The 21124-nt window shown below is 50.0% G+C and overlaps 1 protein-coding gene across 1 annotated transcript; it reads right to left on the bottom strand.

Moving 5' to 3' along the window:
- Positions 1-1277: 1277 nt before the first annotated feature.
- Positions 1278-1580, bottom strand: LOC136534113 (uncharacterized). Its single transcript, XM_066526588.1, has one exon. It carries the CDS (start codon positions 1578-1580, stop codon positions 1278-1280), a length of 303 nt encoding a protein of 100 aa, XP_066382685.1.
- Between the last annotated feature and the right edge of the window lie 19544 nt (positions 1581-21124).

Here is a 21124-nt window from a genome sequence, read left to right as displayed (position 1 = left end):
TGGTTTTGGATGACCTCGCCGAGGGGAAAGGACGCCACGACTGTCACTGGATGTGACTCAAAGTAGTGGTGTAGCTTCCTCTTCGTGATGAGGACGGCATACAAAAGTTTCTAGATTTAGGGGTAGCAGGACTTTGAGTCGGATAAGACCTCACTGATGAAGTACACAGGGCGCTGTACTTTGAGGGTGTGCCCCTCTTCTTCCTACTCCACTATCAGGGTGGCGCTGACCACTTGCGTGGTGACCGCAATGTAGAGTAGAAGGGGTTCTCCATAGATAGGAGGAATCAGGATCAGGGCCTTCATCAGAAGTAGTTTGACCATGTCAAGTGCCTCCTGGGCCTCAGATGTCCATTCAAAGTGGTCAGCCTTCTTTAGAAGTCGATAAAGGGGGAGACCTCGTTTGTCGAGGCATGAGATAAAGCGAAAGAGTGCGACGAGGCACCCTATAACTCGTTGTACTCCCTTCATGTTCTGAATCGGGCCCATCCTTGTGATGGCTGAAATCTTCTCTAGGTTGACTTCGATGCCATGCTCGGAGACGATGAAACCAAGTAGCATGCCCCTTGGGACCCCAAAAACGCACATCTCGGGATTGAGTTTGATGCCGTTTGCTCGGAGTTTTTCAAAGGTCTGCTCAAGATCGGCTAAGAGATGGTCAGCCCATTTGGATTTGACCACGATGTCGTCAACGTAGGCCACAACGGTCCGCCTGATGAGGTCCCCAAAACACTTGAGCATACAATGCTGGTATGTAGCCCCAGCGTTCTTTAGCCCGAATGGCATGGTGACATAGCAGAATGATCCAAAGGGGGTGACGAAAGATGTCGCGAGCTGGTCAGACTCTTTCAATATGATTTGATGGTACCCGGAGTATGCATCAAGGAAGCAGAGGGTTTTGCACCCTGAGGTAGAGTCCACTATTTGGTCTATGTGTGGCAAAGGAAATGGATCCTTTGGGCACGCCTTGTGGACACCTGTGTATTTAACACACATACTCAATTTCCCACTTTTCTTTCATACAAGAACGGGGTTGGCTAACCACTCTAGGTGGTACACTTCCTTGATGAATCTGGTAGCCAAAAGCTTTATGAGCTCCTCGCCGATGGTCCTATGTTTCCCCTTGTCGAAGCGACGCATGCACTGTTTCACTAGCTTGGAGCCTGGGTGGATCCTCAAGGCGTGCTCGGCGACTTCCCTCGGAATGCCTGGCATGTTCGAGGGTTTCCATGCAAAGATGGCTTTGTTGGCGTGGAGGAAGTCAATGAGCGCGCTTTCCTATTTAGAGGAAAGTGTGGTGCCAATGCGCACCACCTTGCCCTCGGGGATGCCGAGATCTATGAGGACCTCTTTGGAGCCCTCCACTGGCTCAAAAGACCCGGTCGACTTCTTAGGGTCGGGCGCTTCTTCGGTGACCTCCCTCCTAATGGCAGTGAGCTCTCCGGAGGCGACGATTGCCACGGTGTGATCGTAGCATTTGACTTCGCACTCATAGACACGCTGGAAGGAGGTGCCGATGGTGATGACCCCACCAGGGCCCGGCATCTTCAGCTTGAGGTAGGTGTAGTTGGGGACGGCCATGAACTTCGTGTAGCATGGTCATCCCAGGATGGCATGGTAAGTTTCGTGGAACCCCACCACTTCAAAAGCGAGGGTCTCCATCCTGTAGTTGGATGGACCCTCAAAAGTGACGGCTGGTTGATCTACCCAAGCAGCATGGCCTGCTTTCCAGGCACGATGCCATGAAAGGGCGCTCCGGTCGGCCGGATGCGTGCTCGGTCGATGCCCATAGCATCGAGCATCTCGGCGTACATGATGTTGAGGCTGCTGCCTTCATCCATCAGTACTTTTGTGAGCCGCATTGTGCTAATGATTGGGTCGACCATGAATGGGTATCTCCTTGGCTATGGGACGCTCTCCGGGTGATCAGTCCGATCAAAGGTTATAGCGGACTCTAACCGCCAGAGGAAGGTAGGCATGGCCAGTTTGGTCATATAGACCTCGTGGCGTGTGATCTTCTAGCGGTGCTTGGAGTCATAGGCCTCTGATCCTCCAAAGATCATGAGGCAGCCATCTGGTGTTGGAAAGCCACCGTCCTTCCCTCGGTGTCGTTCATGGTGGGGTCGGGGTCTTTCCCATGCTCCCCTTTGTTGGAGCCTCCGAACAAGAACCGCTTCATGAGGGCGCAGTCCTTGTATAGATGCTTGATGGGGAAGGCATGGTTTGGGCATGGCCCCTCGAGTACTTTTTAGAAGTGGTTTGGAGTGCCCTCCGCGTGCTTCCGACCACCTCTGTGGTCAGCGGCTGCCACGAGCGAGCTCTCACGCCATTGCTTGTTCTTCTTTTTGGTGGGATGATTGGAGGCGCCTTCACCGGCATCCTTGTCCTGCCTCGCCTTGTCCTTGAGGCAGTCGAAGATTGCTTCGATCGCTTCTTCACAAGAGGCATGGCTGGTGGCGATGTCGAGGAGTTCCTTGGTGGTTCGTGGGCCCTTGTGTCCCAACTTGTGAACCAAGGACTCATAGGTGGTCCTAGACAGGAAAGCTCCTATAGCGTCGGCATTGGCCACGTTAGGTAGCTCATTGCATTGCCAGGAGAAGCACTGGATGTACCCATGGAGGGTTTCTCCAACCTTCTGCTAGCAGTTCTTGAGGTCCAACGGGTTTCTAGGGCGCTTGTATGTGCCCTAGAAGTTTCCCATGAAGATCTCCTTCAGGTCCGCCCAACTTTGGATTCTGTTGGACGGAAGGTGTTCCAACCATGTTCGTGCCGAATCGGCCAAGAACAATGGAAGGTTATGGATAATGAAATCGTCATTATCCACTCCACTGGGTTGGTAGGCAAGCCGATAATCCTCGAGTCATAATCCGAGATTTGTTTCCGCATAGTACTTTGGGATGTTGGTTGGTGGTCGGTACCTCGGCGAAAAGGTAGTGTCGAGGATGTGTCGGCCGAAGGCCTGAGGCCCCGGCCGGGGCTCAAGCTTCGGTCCTCGCCGCTGTCGTAGCATCCGCCACGACGAGGGTGATAGCCACGGCTTGCTCCGTCTCTTGAGTCATCGTAAGTACACCTACGGGCGTCGAGGGTGTTGCATGCGTCACGGTTGCGACCGAGTGAAATCTCTAGTTTGGTTTTTGTGAATTGATGAAACCCTGAGTGCTAACCTAGTTTATCAAAGTGATCATAAGATAGGTAGCACATTCCAAGTGGTGAAGCAAATGAAGATCATGACATGATGATGGCAATTCCATGATGATGATCAAGTGCTTGGACTTGGAAAAGAAGAAAGAGAAAAACAAAAGGCTCAAGGCAAAGGAATAAGTGGTAGGAGCCATTTTGTTTTGGTGATCAAGACACTTAGTGACTGTGATCACATTTAGGATCAATAGCCATACTGTTAAGAGGGGTCAAACTCATATCGAAATGCGGTTATCAAAGTGCCACTAGATGCTCTAACTCATTGCATATGCATTTAGGATCTAGTGGAGTGCTAACACCCTTGAAAACATTTGTGAAAATATGCTAACACATGTGCATAAGGTGATACACTTGGTGGTTGGCACATTTGAGCAAGGGTAAGAAACTTCACTGGCGCCCTATATAGAAAAGACAGTGTTTCACAAAGTGTACCGGACGCTGGTCTCAACTGGACTAGATAGTCCGGTCAGTGGAAGCGGTGAAGACGTTGGCGTCGGTCTTCGACCGGATGCTGGGTCACTTCATGACCAGACGCTGGCTGGCTATGTCCGGTCCTACTGACATGGCAGTGCATAGAGGAGATAGTGAGTGACTGGATGCTGGGTGAGTCCGATCGGGCATGACCGGACGCGTCCGGTCATGAGTGGAGGCTTACTGGAAATGACCGGACGCTGGGGTCCTGCGTCCGGTCATGATTAAACTAATGCGCCCAGTCGCAGCTAGAACCTTACTAGAAGTGACTAGACGCTGGGGTCCTATGTCCGGTCCTAGAACTATGTTGCGTCCGGTTATCACTTGACCGTTGGGATCGGGCGCTCAGTATTTGAAAAAAGGGATGACGTGGCAGCCATCCATTGACCGGACGCTGGCAGGGTGCGTCCGGTTGATTTGACAGGAGCATCCGGTCACCCCGAGTAGTGCCTAGTGAAGGGGTACAATAGCTCTATTTTATGGGGGCTTCTATTTAAGCCCCATTACTGGCTCTAGCTCACTCTCTTAGCAATTTGCATTGACATAGAAACCTTGTGAGCTTAGCCAAAGCCCTCCCACTCATCTCCATCATAGATTCAACATCTTTGTGAGATTGGGAGTGAATCCAAGTGCATAGCTTGAGTGTTTGCATCTAGAGGCACTTGGTGTTCGTGTTTCGCTATGGGATTCGCTTGTTACTCTTGGTGGTTGCCGCCACCTAGATGGCTTGGAGCAGCGAGGATCGTCGAGCGGAGGTTGGTGATTGTCTCCGGCTTCGATCATGGTGATTGTGAGGGGTTCTTAACCTTTCCCCGGCGGAGAGCCGAAAGGTACTCTAGTGAATTGCTCGTGGCTTGTGTGATCCTCATCTTGTGTTGGTTGTGCGTCACCCTATTGAGGATTTGACGTGTGATGCCAATTAGCACGTGAACCTCCAAGTGAGTGAATCCCCACAACGAGGACTAGCTTGCCGGCAAGCAAATGAACCTCGGTAAAAAATCATTGTGTCATCATTTGATTTCGAGGTGATTGGTCTTTATTCTTGTGATTGATTGGTTCATTCCTCGACATGGCAAAATTTTAATAGGCTATTCACCCCCCTCTAACCATTAGGACCTTTCACCAAGATGCTAACGCACTAGGACCGTGGTGCGCTGCCTACCTCCTTGTGGCTCCTGGTGGACTGACGCGTCCCTGCTGGGGCGCTCCGAGGGCGTGCACTGGCTGGTGTCGAGCTCGCATCACTGAGACAACGAGCTCTATGCCTGCTGCGCTGCCGCACGCTCGAGCAGCATGTGAATCTCGTAGTGAGCCTAATGATCCTCGTGCGTCGCGGCCTCTGAAAGACCATGGAGCAAGGCCGCCGCTACGGCGATGTTCTGACTTGCCTAGGAGAAGTGAGGGAGGGTTTCATCATCCGCGATGATCCTCCGGTTCATGTCGCGGGCCATGGCGCGTGCACGCTGAAAGGTCCTTGTTTGGTTTTGGTAATTGAGTGACAACCTAGGTGGACTAATTGTGTTTATGTGAGATACACAGGTGATTAGTCCACAGGTACATGTGTGTGAGCAACATATGTCATGAAGGTGAAAATGGCTTGGAGATGTTGCAAAGATCACACATGTGATGATGAAGGAGCTTAAATGCACATGAGACATGACATTGAGTCATGTGATCAAGGTGGAGAAGATCAAGACAAGACTTGGCTTGATGGACCGGTTGCAAGCGTGAAGGGCAAGTCGAAGGCTTTGGAGTGATGGACCGCGTGGCGGTGAAGCTTGAGCAAGACTTGGCGCCGATGGACGATGGCAACGGTGAAGAGCAAGTAGAGTCAAGATCAATGAACCAATATGATCATGTGATGATATGAAGTGGATCATATCATTGTTGATCGTGTTGGTGCATGTGTTGCATCGACGTTGAAGGAGATGGAATGGAATGCGCAAGGCAAAGGTATAACCTAGGGCATTTCATTTCACCGGTCATAGGTGTGTAGAGAAGTTTATGACCGGGTTTAGGATAGATGGCCGTACTATCAAGAGGGGCAAACTTGTTTGCATATCGGTCATCTAGTGCCACTCGAGTGATCTAACTTTGCATTGTCGCTAGGATCGAGTGGCGTGGCAAGTTGAGTGGCTAACATCCTTTGAGAAATGATTGTGAAAATGCTAACACACATACACATTGTGGTGTACACTTGGTGGTGTTGGCACATTTACAAAGGCGGTGGTGTTTGTAGGGGTGAGATGGGTTTGGGTCCCTCTCTCCCTCCCGCCGAGCTTGTGAGGCGGGATTCGGCGCTTTCGGGAAAATGGAATGTCTATTTTCTATTGCGTCGGATGCAAATTCTTGTGGTTAGCACACTTGAGCAAGGGTGAAGAAAATGGAGAAGATGCTGGCGTCGGTCAACTGACCGGACGCTGGATCTAAATGCACCGGACGCTGGCAGGCTGCGTCCGGTCGCACTGACGTGGAGTGTAGTAGTCGCTGGAGTGTGACCGGACGCTGGCTGCGTCCGATCGCGTTCGACCGGACGCGTCCGGTCATGCTCGGGAGCTTACTGGAAACGACCGGACGCTGGGGGTTCAGCGTCCGGTCAGTTGAAGCTGGAGCGTCCGGTCAGGTCAAGTGACCGTTGGAACCGGGACACGTGGTCGTCTGTGGGCGACCGGACGCTGAGGTCCAGCGTCCGGTCAACACGACCGGAGCGTCCGGTCGTCCCGACCGTTGCCCAGTGAAGGGGTAACGGCTAGTTTAGCCCTTGGGGCTATAAATAGAAGTGGCCCTCGGCCATGGCTGGTGTGGAGCACCTTGGGGGACTTTGTGTCCATGCTTGAGAGTGCTTAGGAGCCCTCCATCACACATATACTTGATAGTGATCATTCGATTGTGTGAGTGAGCGATTCTAGTGCGATTGCATCGTGAGGTTGCATCGAGTGGCACTAGGTGATCGAGTTGCAAGCCGGTGGTGCTTGTTACTCTTGGAGGTTGCCACCTCCTAGACGGCTTGGTGGTGGTCTCCGTCGAAGCGCGCAAGAAGCTTGTGCGGCGCTCCGGAGAAGTGCTTGTGAGGGGCATTGTGCTCGCCCCGCGGGAGCCGCAAAGAGCAACTCTAGTAAAGCGTGTCATTGAGCTACCCTCACTCAAGGAGTGGGTTCTTGCGGCGCCCGACGTGCGGGCTTAGCGGGTGATGCTAATTAGCCGCCGAACCACCAAGTGAGCGGTCGACACAACGGGGACTAGCGTGTTGGCAAACACGTGAACCTCGGGAGAAAAATCATCGTGTCAACCTTGTTCTTCCCGTTGGTTTGCATCCCCATTACACAAGCTTGCAATTACTTTTATACATATTAAGCTTGTGTAGTTGCTCTTGTAATTAGATAGCTTGTGTAGCTTGCTAATTACCTTCTTGCTTGTGTAGCATAGAAGTAGCTCCCTTGCGTGGCTAATTTGGTTTTAGTAACCTTGTTAGTCACATTGCTTAGTTTGTGTAACTAAGTATTTACGCTCTCTAATTAGGCATTGGTTGCCTTGTTATTGAGCATTGCTAGTGAGCTTAGTTAGCTTTGTGCTTTTGCTTACTAGCATGTGTAGGAGCTCCCTTGTTGCTTAAAGTACTAGTGGCATAGGTTTGTGTGACCTTGCTCCTAGAATTGTTTAGGAGAGCTCTAGCTAGCCCAGCACCTTTGTTGCATAATTGTTATCTTTGCAAGGTGCTAGTGAACATATATAGTGGGGTATAGTCTTGGCTAGACCGATAGTTTTAATTCCGCATTTATATCGGTTAGCCGACGCGATTAAGTTTTAGAAAAGACTATTCACCCCCCCCCCCTCTAGTCGCCATCTCGACCCTTCAAGTGGTATCAGAGCCCGGTCTCTCATTTGTGGTCTTCACCGACCCGAGAGGATGGCGAACTTTGGGCTAGAGGTTGTTTGTGACACACACATTTTTGATGGCACAAACTATGCACGGTGGAAACGTCATATGCTTGATCATTTCCGTGAATTGGGTCCCAAGGCATGGTGGATCATTGTTGTTGGTTTTTCTCGTGATGCTTTGGATAAGGACAACCTAACCCAAGCACAAGAGGATTGCTTACAACTTGATCATCGTGCTCTTTATTATCTAATACGTGCTTTACATGATGATATTTTTAGACGTGTGTGGGACTTGGAAAGTGCTCATGAAATGTGGCTAGCACTCCAAGCCTTTTACGGTGACTCCTCCACATGGGATGATGGCAAATTCAAGAAGGAGGATGAGCCCAAGAAGGAGGCGCATGAGTGTGTTGAGCATAACCACAATTTGGTGATTGTGGAAGATTGCTCCACCTCATTGTCAAGTGAGGATGATGATGATCAATCCACTACAAGCTCACTTGACAAGGTTGATGATTATGCCACAAGTGTTGCAAGTGATGATGCTACCCCATGCACACTTGATGGTGATGATGGTTCATGCTCAAACCATGATGATGCTACTACAAGCCCATCCACTACACCACATTGTCTCATGTCACAAGGTGACACCAAGGTATCAAATGATAATGTGGTTGATCATGTTGATTCATATGATGAGCTTATTAGTAGACTTGCTAGCATGACCATGTCTTTAGAAAATGAGAAAGCTAAAACAATGAAATTAGAAAATGAAAACTCATTTCTAAAGAACTCTTGTGAAGAACATAAGAAGTTAAATAATGCTTATAAATCTTCACTTGATGAGCTTAAATTGAATCATGAGACACTACTTGCATCTCATGATGAATTATTAGAAAAACAAGCGTCTCTCATTAAAATATTTACAAAGAAACTTAAAAATAATGAGAGCTCATCACATGGGTCAATTGATCAATCACATACTATTGCTAACCCTTGTGATGTAGGCAAGAAGCATGTATCCACCTCTTGCGATGATTTATTAGATATGCCATGCTCTTCACATATAGATGCTTGTTCTACTCCTATGTCTTGTGAGACTAACCTTTTGAAGGAGAACAATGAGCTCAAAAATGAAGTGAAGAAATTGAGCAACAAGTTAGAGAGGTGCTACAACTCAAAAGTCACCTTTGAGCATATGTTGAAAACTCAAAGAAACTATGGTGACAAGTGTGGCATTGGCTTCAACAAGAGCAAGATCAAGGGCAAAAGATGGGGCAAGAGAAGATATGAAAGAGAGATGAAGAAGCAAGAACAAGAGAAGCTCTCTCATTTCATGTGCTTCAAGTGCCATGAAGTGGGACATCTCGCAAATGGTTGCCCCAATGAAGAAAAGCTCAAGTTGAAGAAAGAAGAAGAGAGGCTAAAGCATGTCAAGTGCTTCAAGTGCCGCACTTGGGGTCATCTTACCCCAATGTGCCCAACCAAGAAATTGGTGAAGCAACAAGTGAAGCCTCAACCAAAGCCACAAGTTGAGCAAGAGAAGACACCCCAAGAGCAAATCAAGATCAACCAACATGATGGTGATGATTTGATGATCAAGAAGAAGAAAACAAGAAGGGGTGGAAAGGCAAGGCATCCAATGCAAACTCAAGATGCCAAGATGATGAGCAAGAATGAAGTTGAGAAGAAAGTCTATGCTCACATCAAGTGCTTCAAGTGTGGAAGTACGGGACACTTTGCCTCTAAGTGTCCTAACAAGCTTGAGAAGAAGGCTCAAGCAATCCATGAGAGGCAAGGCAATGAGAAGCACCACATGAGCAAAGAAGAGAAGGCTCAAGCAAAGAGAAAGTGCTACTCATGCCGGGAAAGGGGACACATGGCACATTCATGTCCCCTAGGTAAAATTTCTAAGCCTATTTCAATTGATAATCATGATATGCTTAGAAAGGATGGCAATGGTACCTCATTGGTTGCAATTGCAAAGCATCCCGCTATTCATACTAAGGCATTGCCTAAGTATGTTGCTCCTAACTTGAGAGGACCCAAAGTTGTTTGGGTACCATCAAAAAGTGGATGATTGATTGTAGGTACCATCGGCATTGGAGGCTTGGTTCAAATGATATTCATCTTGTTGATCATATAGTTGAGCCAAGTATTTCTAAGTGATGATCATTATCCCAATGCCATGACAAATTGAATGAAGTCCAAATGTGCTATAACATACAAGTGTAAATTTCAAGTTGTTGGTAATTCCTTGGATATATTTGATGGCTTGCAAATAATTAAGATAAAACTTGCTAGTTGGATGATCATGAGCTAACCAAGGTATATCTCTAGTTGATCATTTCATTTGGGTGCATATGAGTTGATTGAATTAGATAAATATGCAATATTGCTTGCTATGAGATGTTTGAATGGATAATTGCTTAGTAATCAAGTTTGAATTGATTTGTGTTGGATAAATTCATGAGATAACATTTAGTAAGTGGTTTGAATGGATATATGTCTTATGGAAGTATTCAAACAAGTTAGTATCAAGTTTGATTCATATTTGGTCAAGAATAGCTCAATTGCTTGAAATCTATCCTATATTCAAAATCTGAGCTAGCTGTGATCATAGCCATGTTTGAGTATTGAAAACTTATTGGATTGGCATGAAAATTGGTGTACATGCTCTAGATTTATGGTATGAGATGCTGTATAAATTTCATGGAAATTAGATAAGAAATGCTTCGGTTTTGGAGTGGTTCTTGTCAGCTATAGTGCAGCAGTTTTCAGCATGTAGCAGTGGTGGAAGAATTAAAATTTGGCAGTCCATATGAGATCAAATGAAGCTAAAATTTTTATGGCTGCTAGATAACTTAGTGAAGCTCATCTCCACCAAATTTCATGGTATTTGGATTTGTACTTTGAGAAATATGCTTAGTTCTTTGGAGAGTACAGAATCTGCCATAAAAGTGACAAGTATTGGATTGATCTAGAGTCACTTTGATTGAAAGGTCCTCAAGTTGGAAATATGTTTACAAGTGTTTGAGGCACCTAAGTTTGGTTTTGAGATGATCTAGTAACATGGTAAACAAAAGAGTACAAGGCCATTTGATTGTGGAGTGTGTTTTGCACATATTTGGTACTCAAATTAGAAGATCAAGATCAAACTCAAGATGAAAATGAAGTTTAAGTTCTAGTTGTGATTGGAGATCATTTGGTAGAAAGAAAAGGACTTAAACAAGTAGAAAGAAAAGGACTTAAAAAAGGAATCAAGTTTACTCATCAAGATAAGTCCATCACTTGGATCAATCAATCAAATCATTTCAAGTGAGTATCAAGAATGGTTCTTGGAGAGAGGTCACTTCTCCCTAGTGTAGGGGCTTGCCGCCTATGTGTAGGTAAACCAAGTGTGGTACTTGGAAGGCTAACATGGAAGTGGTGATCCGAGGAACATTTGAGATGCTTAGTTGAAGCAATCAAAAGGATTGATCAAGAAAAGCAAGCAACACCCAAAAGAGAGCTAGTCATGATATTTCAAGTGGTATTCTCAAATTGATGCTCTTATGCAAGCAAAGATCAAAAGATAAAGCAAGTCAACCACAACAAGAAAGTACATTTGATCATAAGTGGTACTCATTTCATATGGGTGAAGAATGAGATTCAAATTGGTATCTATTGGTCTTCACCAAGCTTATAATTGGACTTCACATTGCTATTGGAGTAATGAATTGGAATCTATGTGACTATCCTCTACTCCAACATAGCAAAGGTATCATTGTAATGTGCATGATCATTTCATCCCTTACTAGTATGCGGTTAGTGCATATAGTACATGCTTCATAGGATCATGCATTACAAATGAAATGTTTTGAAATTCATATCCTACCACTATTGCTTGAATGATTACTTGATCTAGTGGTTAGTACATGAATTTGTTCATGAGCTAGTAAACCCAAGTACTTGACTTAAATTGGATTGCTAACAAGTGACAAGTACAACATTGGCAAGATAACCCTTGCAAGAGGTGTGAAGAAGCTTGTCATTGGTTCAAACCGAACTTGGAAGCTTAGGCAAATCATTTTAGCTCAAGTCAATCATAGAAGCTCATGATAGTGATCAGAGTACAAGCGCAAGACAACAATGCAAATGGATATCTAGTTTATATGTTTCAAATGGTATCTAGACCCAAGTATTTTATCAAGAATCTACAAATGATGTCTAGATCAACTCACAAGTGATATCCTATAAGTGGTACTCATGAAAATAGCAAATATTCAAGAAATGGTCTTTATTGATAAATCAAACAAGTGGTTCCATACTAGAAGATTCTTTCAAATGATATTCACTTCCTACAAGTGGTATCTATACATAGTAGATGATGGTTCCACAAGTGATCCTCAACTTTAAGTGATCATCAAATAAAGAATGCATCCCTCACCTACAAGAACTTAAGTGTATAAAATGGATGACCCATGCATAAGAATGATAAGATACAAGTAGTACAAGTTGCAAATTCTAAATGGTATCTACATGTGGTGTCATTCCAATATTCAAGTAATGTCCATCAAAAATACAAGTCTCAACCATCTACCCCAAAGAGCATACCTTTGCATCAATAAGAAGCACACCTTTTATGGAAATTGATGACAAAGGGGGAGAAGTTGTACAAAGATATGAAAGCTTGTATGAATGGGGGAGAGATTGTACAATGGGAGAAATGAGATATGAAAGTTTAGGAGGTTGGACATGGACAAAGAGGGAGCAACATTGAAGAAAAGAGATGGATCAAAATTCTTGGACAAGAGAAGCACACAAGTAGGGGGAGCAAGCTCATGAACTTTGATTGATTGCATTTGATATGTGCATAATCATGTGCTTGCTTGCATTGCATAAGCTTTAAGATTCAATATGCATGCTTGTGTGGTGTATGCTAGTTGTAAAACTTAAATGATGATTTGATAACTAGCATGCATAGGATGATAGGTAGACACTTGGTATGCTTTTCAAGTAATGCTAGTACCTTGCTTTTAATGTTGATCTCACAAGGTATTTAGTGTTTTATTATCAAGTGATATCTAGCTAACCATGGTGCTAAGGATGAACTTAAAAGGTGCAACTCTAATTGGTACACGCTTCAAAGGTTTATTCTATACACCTTAGCATCATTTTGTAGTATTTACTCTCCCACAATTTCAATCTATGCATATGTGCAAGCTTCAAATTAAAATACTCTAGCACATATGTAGGGGGAGCTAATACTACAATTTCGGGTTTATGGTACTTGTCCAAAATCATTTTGACATGGTAAAATTGCTTGGGCAAGCAACATGAATCCAAAAGAGCTTAATTTATATATCTTTGTAGAGTTGTCATCAATTACCAAAAAGGGGGAGATTGAAAGGTCCTTGTTTGGTTTTGGTAATTGAGTGACAACCTAGGTGGACTAATTGTGTTTATGTGAGATACACAGGTGATTAGTCCACAGGTACATGTGTGTGAGCAACATATGTCATGAAGGTGAAAATGGCTTGGAGATGTTGCAAAGATCACACATGTGATGATGAAGGAGCTTAAATGCACATGAGACATGACATTGAGTCATGTGATCAAGGTGGAGAAGATCAAGACAAGACTTGGCTTGATGGACCGGTTGCAAGCGTGAAGGGCAAGTCGAAGGCTTTGGAGTGATGGACCGCGTGGCGGTGAAGCTTGAGCAAGACTTGGCGCCGATGGACGATGGCAACGGTGAAGAGCAAGTAGAGTCAAGATCAATGAACCAATATGATCATGTGATGATATGAAGTGGATCATATCATTGTTGATCGTGTTGGTGCATGTGTTGCATCGACGTTGAAGGAGATGGAATGGAATGCGCAAGGCAAAGGTATAACCTAGGGCATTTCATTTCACCGGTCATAGGTGTGTAGAGAAGTTTATGACCGGGTTTAGGATAGATGGCCGTACTATCAAGAGGGGCAAACTTGTTTGCATATCGGTCATCTAGTGCCACTCGAGTGATCTAACTTTGCATTGTCGCTAGGATCGAGTGGCGTGGCAAGTTGAGTGGCTAACATCCTTTGAGAAATGATTGTGAAAATGCTAACACACATACACATTGTGGTGTACACTTGGTGGTGTTGGCACATTTACAAAGGCGGTGGTGTTTGTAGGGGTGAGATGGGTTTGGGTCCCTCTCTCCCTCCCGCCGAGCTTGTGAGGCGGGATTCGGCGCTTTCGGGAAAATGGAATGTCTATTTTCTATTGCGTCGGATGCAAATTCTTGTGGTTAGCACACTTGAGCAAGGGTGAAGAAAATGGAGAAGATGCTGGCGTCGGTCAACTGACCGGACGCTGGATCTAAATGCACCGGACGCTGGCAGGCTGCGTCCGGTCGCACTGACGTGGAGTGTAGTAGTCGCTGGAGTGTGACCGGACGCTGGCTGCGTCCGATCGCGTTCGACCGGACGCGTCCGGTCATGCTCGGGAGCTTACTGGAAACGACCGGACGCTGGGGGTTCAGCGTCCGGTCAGTTGAAGCTGGAGCGTCCGGTCAGGTCAAGTGACCGTTGGAACCGGGACACGTGGTCGTCTGTGGGCGACCGGACGCTGAGGTCCAGCGTCCGGTCAACACGACCGGAGCGTCCGGTCGTCCCGACCGTTGCCCAGTGAAGGGGTAACGGCTAGTTTAGCCCTTGGGGCTATAAATAGAAGTGGCCCTCGGCCATGGCTGGTGTGGAGCACCTTGGGGGACTTTGTGTCCATGCTTGAGAGTGCTTAGGAGCCCTCCATCACACATATACTTGATAGTGATCATTCGATTGTGTGAGTGAGCGATTCTAGTGCGATTGCATCGTGAGGTTGCATCGAGTGGCACTAGGTGATCGAGTTGCAAGCCGGTGGTGCTTGTTACTCTTGGAGGTTGCCACCTCCTAGACGGCTTGGTGGTGGTCTCCGTCGAAGCGCGCAAGAAGCTTGTGCGGCGCTCCGGAGAAGTGCTTGTGAGGGGCATTGTGCTCGCCCCGCGGGAGCCGCAAAGAGCAACTCTAGTAAAGCGTGTCATTGAGCTACCCTCACTCAAGGAGTGGGTTCTTGCGGCGCCCGACGTGCGGGCTTAGCGGGTGATGCTAATTAGCCGCCGAACCACCAAGTGAGCGGTCGACACAACGGGGACTAGCGTGTTGGCAAACACGTGAACCTCGGGAGAAAAATCATCGTGTCAACCTTGTTCTTCCCGTTGGTTTGCATCCCCATTACACAAGCTTGCAATTACTTTTATACATATTAAGCTTGTGTAGTTGCTCTTGTAATTAGATAGCTTGTGTAGCTTGCTAATTACCTTCTTGCTTGTGTAGCATAGAAGTAGCTCCCTTGCGTGGCTAATTTGGTTTTAGTAACCTTGTTAGTCACATTGCTTAGTTTGTGTAACTAAGTATTTACGCTCTCTAATTAGGCATTGGTTGCCTTGTTATTGAGCATTGCTAGTGAGCTTAGTTAGCTTTGTGCTTTTGCTTACTAGCATGTGTAGGAGCTCCCTTGTTGCTTAAAGTACTAGTGGCATAGGTTTGTGTGACCTTGCTCCTAGAATTGTTTAGGAGAGCTCTAGCTAGCCCAGCACCTTTGTTGCATAATTGTTATCTTTGCAAGGTGCTAGTGAACATATATAGTGGGGTATAGTCTTGGCTAGACCGATAGTTTTAATTCCGCATTTATATCGGTTAGCCGACGCGATTAAGTTTTAGAAAAGACTATTCACCCCCCCCCCTCTAGTCGCCATCTCGACCCTTCACACGCCCACCATCTCCATGGCGCTCGATCTCCCGATCAAGCTCCGCACATTCCTGCTTGAGCTAGAGTCGCGCATCCTCGATTGGTGTCGGGCTTTCAGCTGCTCCACCCGCATGCGAGGTGGGGCCACTGTCCTCCCATGAGCCTCATCGTTGAGGTCATTCGCTAGGGTAGGCTCCTCCTCGTGGATGCTTTTGACATGTCCCTCGGGAGTACCTGTCATGAAGCACTCACGATAGGGGTGATGGCTTCCCCTGCTGGAGTAAGAGCCAGAGGGTGACTCTAGCTCCTCTATGAGGAGGTCATGGAAAGAGTCAATGACATATTCAATCACCCCCATAAACTCATTGATCGCGGGGGACGGGATCATGCGCTGCGTCACAAGGTGGCCAATGGTCTCTGTGGTGTTGTAGAGACCGAATGGGAAGGCTGTTAGGGTGCTCTAGATGAGGTATCCAGGGGAGAACGGCTCTCCCCTGGTAACCCGCAGCTTCTCGAGCATCTCGGTGATTGCGTCGAGGCTGGTGGAGTGGAGGGTTTGAACGACAACTGGCGCCCGCGCTAGCTCCCCCTCTGCCGTGATGATGAAGTCCAAGTCCCCAAAGTGCACATGTGTGCCCGAGACCCAGCTGATACCGTGGCTAGCCATCCATGGCCTGATGTTAATGTCGGAACACGCAAAGGCCCCTACCTAGCGTGCCAACTGTCGGTGTTTCGAGTAAACACCAACGAGTAAATTTATGTTATTGTGCATCTAGCCCGGATGGTGTGCTAAAAAGACACAAGGTTTATACTGGTTTAGGCAAAATGTCCCTACGTTCAGTTCGTGGCTGCTGCTCATGTTATTAGTACTGAAAAGTTCATAGTAGGGGTTACAAATAGACGAGAGAGGGATAGGTCCCAAGTCTCTGATAGAAAGGTCAAATGGGTACTGAGAGCTTAGTTGCTGCTCAGCTAGGTGGTGTGATGTGTGATGCGGTGAATCTATCCCCTTAGTTTGGTGCTACGCTCTCCCTTTTATAGGCCAAGGGAGAGTATGGATTACAGATGGAAGAAGAGAAGAATGAGAGGCCAAGGAAGTCCTTTAAGGACGTCGGGTCTTCCTTTTCCTCTGTGTAGGTTCCCCTGACATGGTAGGTAGTATGGGGACAGCCCCATACTGTGCGTATGTCTGCTGACCCTGACAGGGCCACGCTGAGTGTCTTCCCGCTGATGATGTCATTTCCTGGTATGGTCAGTGGGTTGTCACGTCCCATCCCGCCCTGGTGGGCGGCGCGGCGGACCAGCGTGCTGATCAATGGTCATACAGGGAGTAGGCAGCACAGTGATCGTAGGTCCGTTACTATGGGTGATGCGAGTTTCCTTCTGGACCATAGTGGTTGTCGTGAGCTCCCGTAAGGATACTATCGGGTACCTTAGAATGGGGTACCCCAAGCAAAACGTCAAATGGGTTGCCCAAGTCCCATCTAAAAAATAATAATGATGATAAAAGCAAAAGGATAAGTCGTGGGCCCCTCCCCGTCGCGACCAGGCCCACTGGGTCCTCCTCCTCCTCGCCTCGAGCCCCGAGAAGGAGGTCTCGACGGCCCGGCGAGGCTCCCCAGGGAAGCCTCGGCAGGAAACGCCGTCTCTGCCTCGCCCGAGGCTCTCCACAGAAGGCCTCAGCAGGAGGCGCGTTCTCTGTACCGCACAAGGCCTCTCGCGCGGAGCCTCGGCAAGGAGCCTGATCTCCGTCTCGCGCGAGGCCCCATTTTCCGTGTCGCTCAAAGCCGGCTCGCCCGTGGTCCGTCGCCCCCCGCCTCGGCCGACCCTCCCGACAGCCAGTCACGTCCCATTAATGCTTTCAACCACTCCCGTGATCTCAGCCGGACAGCGGCTCAACGTCACAGAAAGACCGACGCGACCCGAAGTCGCATCAGCACCATACCGGCCAGGACAGGGTACGGCGGGGATTGCCGGCCACTGTGTCCAAACACTGTGACCACGATCAGCCGCCGTCAGCGCCTGGGACAGGACGTGGTGGGGGTTACTGGCCACTGTGTCCTATCACTGTGTCCACGATCAGCCGCCCGCTCAAGGCCTCAGCGCTGTACACCAAGGCCTCAGCACTGTACATCAGGGCCTCGGCAATGTTGGGGTCCGCGCTTGCTGAGACCCCCCCCCACCGCAGTACCAGCCTCGGCCCCGACCAAGTTTCGGCCTCGCGCATAGTTCGTCCACAGCGGCTTATGGTCGCCGCCACGTCCACTCCGAGGCATTCTTGGGGCTTCCACGACGCACAGGACAGGAGAAAGGCCGACGCGACCCGAAGTCGCATCAGCACCATACCGGCCAGGACAGGGCACGGCGGGGATTACCGGCCACTGTGTCCAAACACTATGACCACGATCAGCCACCGTCAGCACCTGGGACAGGATGTGGCGGGGGTTACTGGCCACTATGTCCTACCACTGTGTCCATGATCAGCCGCCCGCTCAAGGCCTCGGCGCTATACACCAAGGCCTCGGCACTGTACATTAGGGCCTCGGCAATGTTGAGGTCCGCGCCTGCCGAGACCCCCCCACCGCAGTACCAGCCTCAGCCCCGACCAAGTTTCGGCCTCGTGCATAGTCCATCCACAGCGGCTTATGGTCGCCGCCACGTCCACTCCGAGGCATTCCTGGGGCTTCCACGACGCATAGGACCTGATGGGACGACCACGCCACCCTAGTACTCCAAGGATGGGCCACTTCGACGACCACGCCGCCATAGGAATAGGCCACAGGGCTTGGACATGTCGTCCCTATTGGCACGACGCCGCATAGTAATACATGTACTGCCCTTGTCCCCCCTTCAACTATAAAAGGAGAGGACTTGGGCCACTTAGGGGGGAGGCCCAGAGAACTCACGCACACGCACACCTTCCAGCCACCTGAGAGCAACGTCTCAGATGGCCCCATGACCCCTGCCGAGACCTGGGACAAGTTCCCTCTCTCCCTTAGCTTGTAACCCCCTACTACGAGCACTTCGGTGCAAGGAATATAAGTTCTATCCCTCAGACTAGACGTAGGGCGCCGATTGCCTGAACCAGTATAAACCTTGTGTCTCTTTGCATCACCATCTGGAATCGGGAGCACGCAGAACAAATTCACTAGTCGGTTGAGGACCCCCCGGTCCGAAACACCGACAGTTGGCACGCCAGGTAGAGGATGTCTGCGTGTTAGTTTCGTCATCCCAGCAGGTTCCGGATGGCAGACCCCGTGCGACCATTGCGTCTCGGCACCGTAGTTTGGTTCGGGAGCCTAGAGTTCATGTCTCTAGGGCATGAGTACGACATGGTACTCCTCGCTCCTCGAGCTCCACCGCCCGACGATGAAGTTAGGCACCGGCAGCCCAGGCGTAGGCAGCGCCCGAGCGGCCGCTCTCGCCGCGCTCGCTAGGCACGACACGAGCAAGACCACCCCTGACGTTACGTGAACCCGAGGCGGCACACCACTCCCCGCCGATATCCTACGACCAGCTGTTGGTATGGGGTCCCTGGCTGGGGACCTATCTGGCCTGAGCTTGGACAAAGGGAAATCGCCGGTGGCTCGCGATGATGCCTAGTCGTCAAGCTCCGCTCCACCACTCCCTGAAGAACCGACCCCGGCGGAGCAAAATCTGGCAACAACATCATCTCCATACCCCTTTGGGTTGAAAAATGCCGCCGCTTCTTACACTTACGCGTACGCTGCTACTCATGAGGGTCCCTCAGAATGCTGCCAGCACTTCGGTCTTGACCTAAGCACCCACGTTGACTCCTCGGATGAGGACGAGGCATGGCCCGGAGCGGATTTCTCCGGGCTCCACGACCCTGGGACTTTGCGCCAGTTCTTGGCCGTAAGCGACTACTGCTTCGGTTACTCCGACTCCGACGACGAAGGCACTTACGACCCCACTCACGAATGTTTTCACGTCGGGCTCGGGATGCCGAGGGCAGGCAAAGAGGATGAGGGGGCAGGTAGCCGCTCCCCACTTCGTCAAGGGGCGGGCGCCGTCACGCCCCCACACAATGCCCTGCCGATCGCACGAAATGAGAACATCGCTCTTGCACGACCTCAGCGCCCAGACCTAGAGCAACTCCATGAGCTCCAGGCCAAGGTCGAGCAAGACCAACTCCTTCTGTAGCAGCTTCGAGACTCTCTCGAACAGGAACAGCGAGGCCACGGCGAAGGTGGGGGAGCCCGACGAAGAGCTCGCGATGTGTATCACCGCATCCATGATGACGAAGGAAGCAAGCAACCCCCAGTCTTCAATCGCGCCAGCCAGAACGTTGCGGCTGCGGCAATACTGGTTTGCGCAATGCCCGAGCCTTCTACCACGGAGGGGCGGCGGGTCCGTGGTGAGCTCCGCGATCTCCTAGAGACCGCTGCGGTTCAGCAGGCCGAGAGTTCCGCCTCCCGACGGCGCGGGGGCGCCTCGAACCTTCTCACGGCACCGCCTCGGCAGGACAGGGAAGCCCCGGCTTGTCCCGACCCCGACCGAGCGCCGATAGCCCACAGGGTCCCCGTGCTTCTGGACCGCCTCGGCAATCGACGCGAGGTGCAGCGAGACCATGAGGTGGTCAGCAGGCGACGATGCCACGACAATGAGGGGCCCGCTCGGGGCTACCACCCACACCGAGGCGGTCGCTACGACAGCAGGTGAGGACCGCAGTCCTTCCCCTGAGCCGCCAGGCCCTCGGGTCTTCAGCAGGGCCATCCGCGCTGCTCCTTTCCCCGCCCGGTTCTGACAGCCAGGCCAATCTCGTGAAGTACAGCGGCGAGACCAACCCGGAGCTCTGGCTCACCGATTACCGCCTGGCCTGCCAGCTAGGTGGCATGGACGATGACCTGCTCATCATCCGCAATCTCCCTTTGCTCTTAGTCGGACTCGGCACGAGCCTGGCTCGAGCATCTCCCTCCCTCGCAAATCCACGACTGGCGCGACTTGGTTAGGATCTTCGTCGGGAACTTCCAGGGCACATACGTGCGTCCCTGGGAATTCCTGGGATCTTAAGAGCTGTCGCCAGAAGCCGGACGAGTCTCTCCGAGACTTCATCCGGCGCTTCTCCAAACAGTGCACCGAGCTACCCAGCGTCGGCGACTCAGAGATCGTCTAGGCTTTCCTCTCTGGCACCACTTGTCGGGACTTGGTCCTGAGAGTTAGGTCGCAACTGTCCCGCAGCTCTGCTGCCAGCGCTCCTCGACATCGCCACCAGCTTCGCCTCAGGAGAAGAGGCTGTCGGAGCCCTCTTCCCCGACGCCGATACCAAGGGTAAGCGGAGAGAAGAGGCCCCCGAGGCCTCAGCCTCCCACCTCCCTAAGAAAAAGAAAAAGGGGCGCCTAGGGGAGGCAGGAAGTCCTGGAGGCTGATCTGGTTGCGACCACAGAGCGCAAGAATCCCCGAGGCCCCAAAGGCCCTAGGCCCTTCGACGACATGCTCAAGAAACCCTGCCCTTACCACCAGGGCCCGGTCAGGCACGCTCTCGAGGATTGCACCATGCTGCGGCGTTATTACGCCAGGCTTGGGCTCCCTCGACGACGACTGCCAAGCAGAAAGGCGCCGGCGAGCGGGACGAAGACAAGGACGATGGGTTCCCCGAGGTACGCAATGCTTTCATGATCTTCGGTGGGCCCTCGGCATGCCTTACGGCGCGGCAGCGCAAGAGGGAACGCCGAGAAGTCTTCTCGGTCAAGGTGGCCACCCCCCAGTACCTCGACTGGTCTCGAGAGGCGATCACCTTCGATCGAGGTGACCACCCTGACCGTATTCCGAATCCCGGGCAGTACCCACTGGTCGTC

The sequence above is a fragment of the Miscanthus floridulus genome, unplaced genomic scaffold (assembly GCF_019320115.1).
Source record: "Miscanthus floridulus cultivar M001 unplaced genomic scaffold, ASM1932011v1 os_1527_1_2, whole genome shotgun sequence".
NCBI classification, from domain to species: Eukaryota; Viridiplantae; Streptophyta; class Magnoliopsida; order Poales; family Poaceae; genus Miscanthus; species Miscanthus floridulus.
The sequence above is the reverse complement of the archived record's forward strand: the minus strand, read 5'-3'. Positions and strand labels throughout refer to the sequence as shown.

Coding starts and splice junctions, on each gene's coding strand:
- LOC136534113 (XM_066526588.1), bottom strand. CDS start 1,580: ATGGCCGTCCCCAACTACACCTACCTCAAGCTGAAGATGCCGGGCCCT.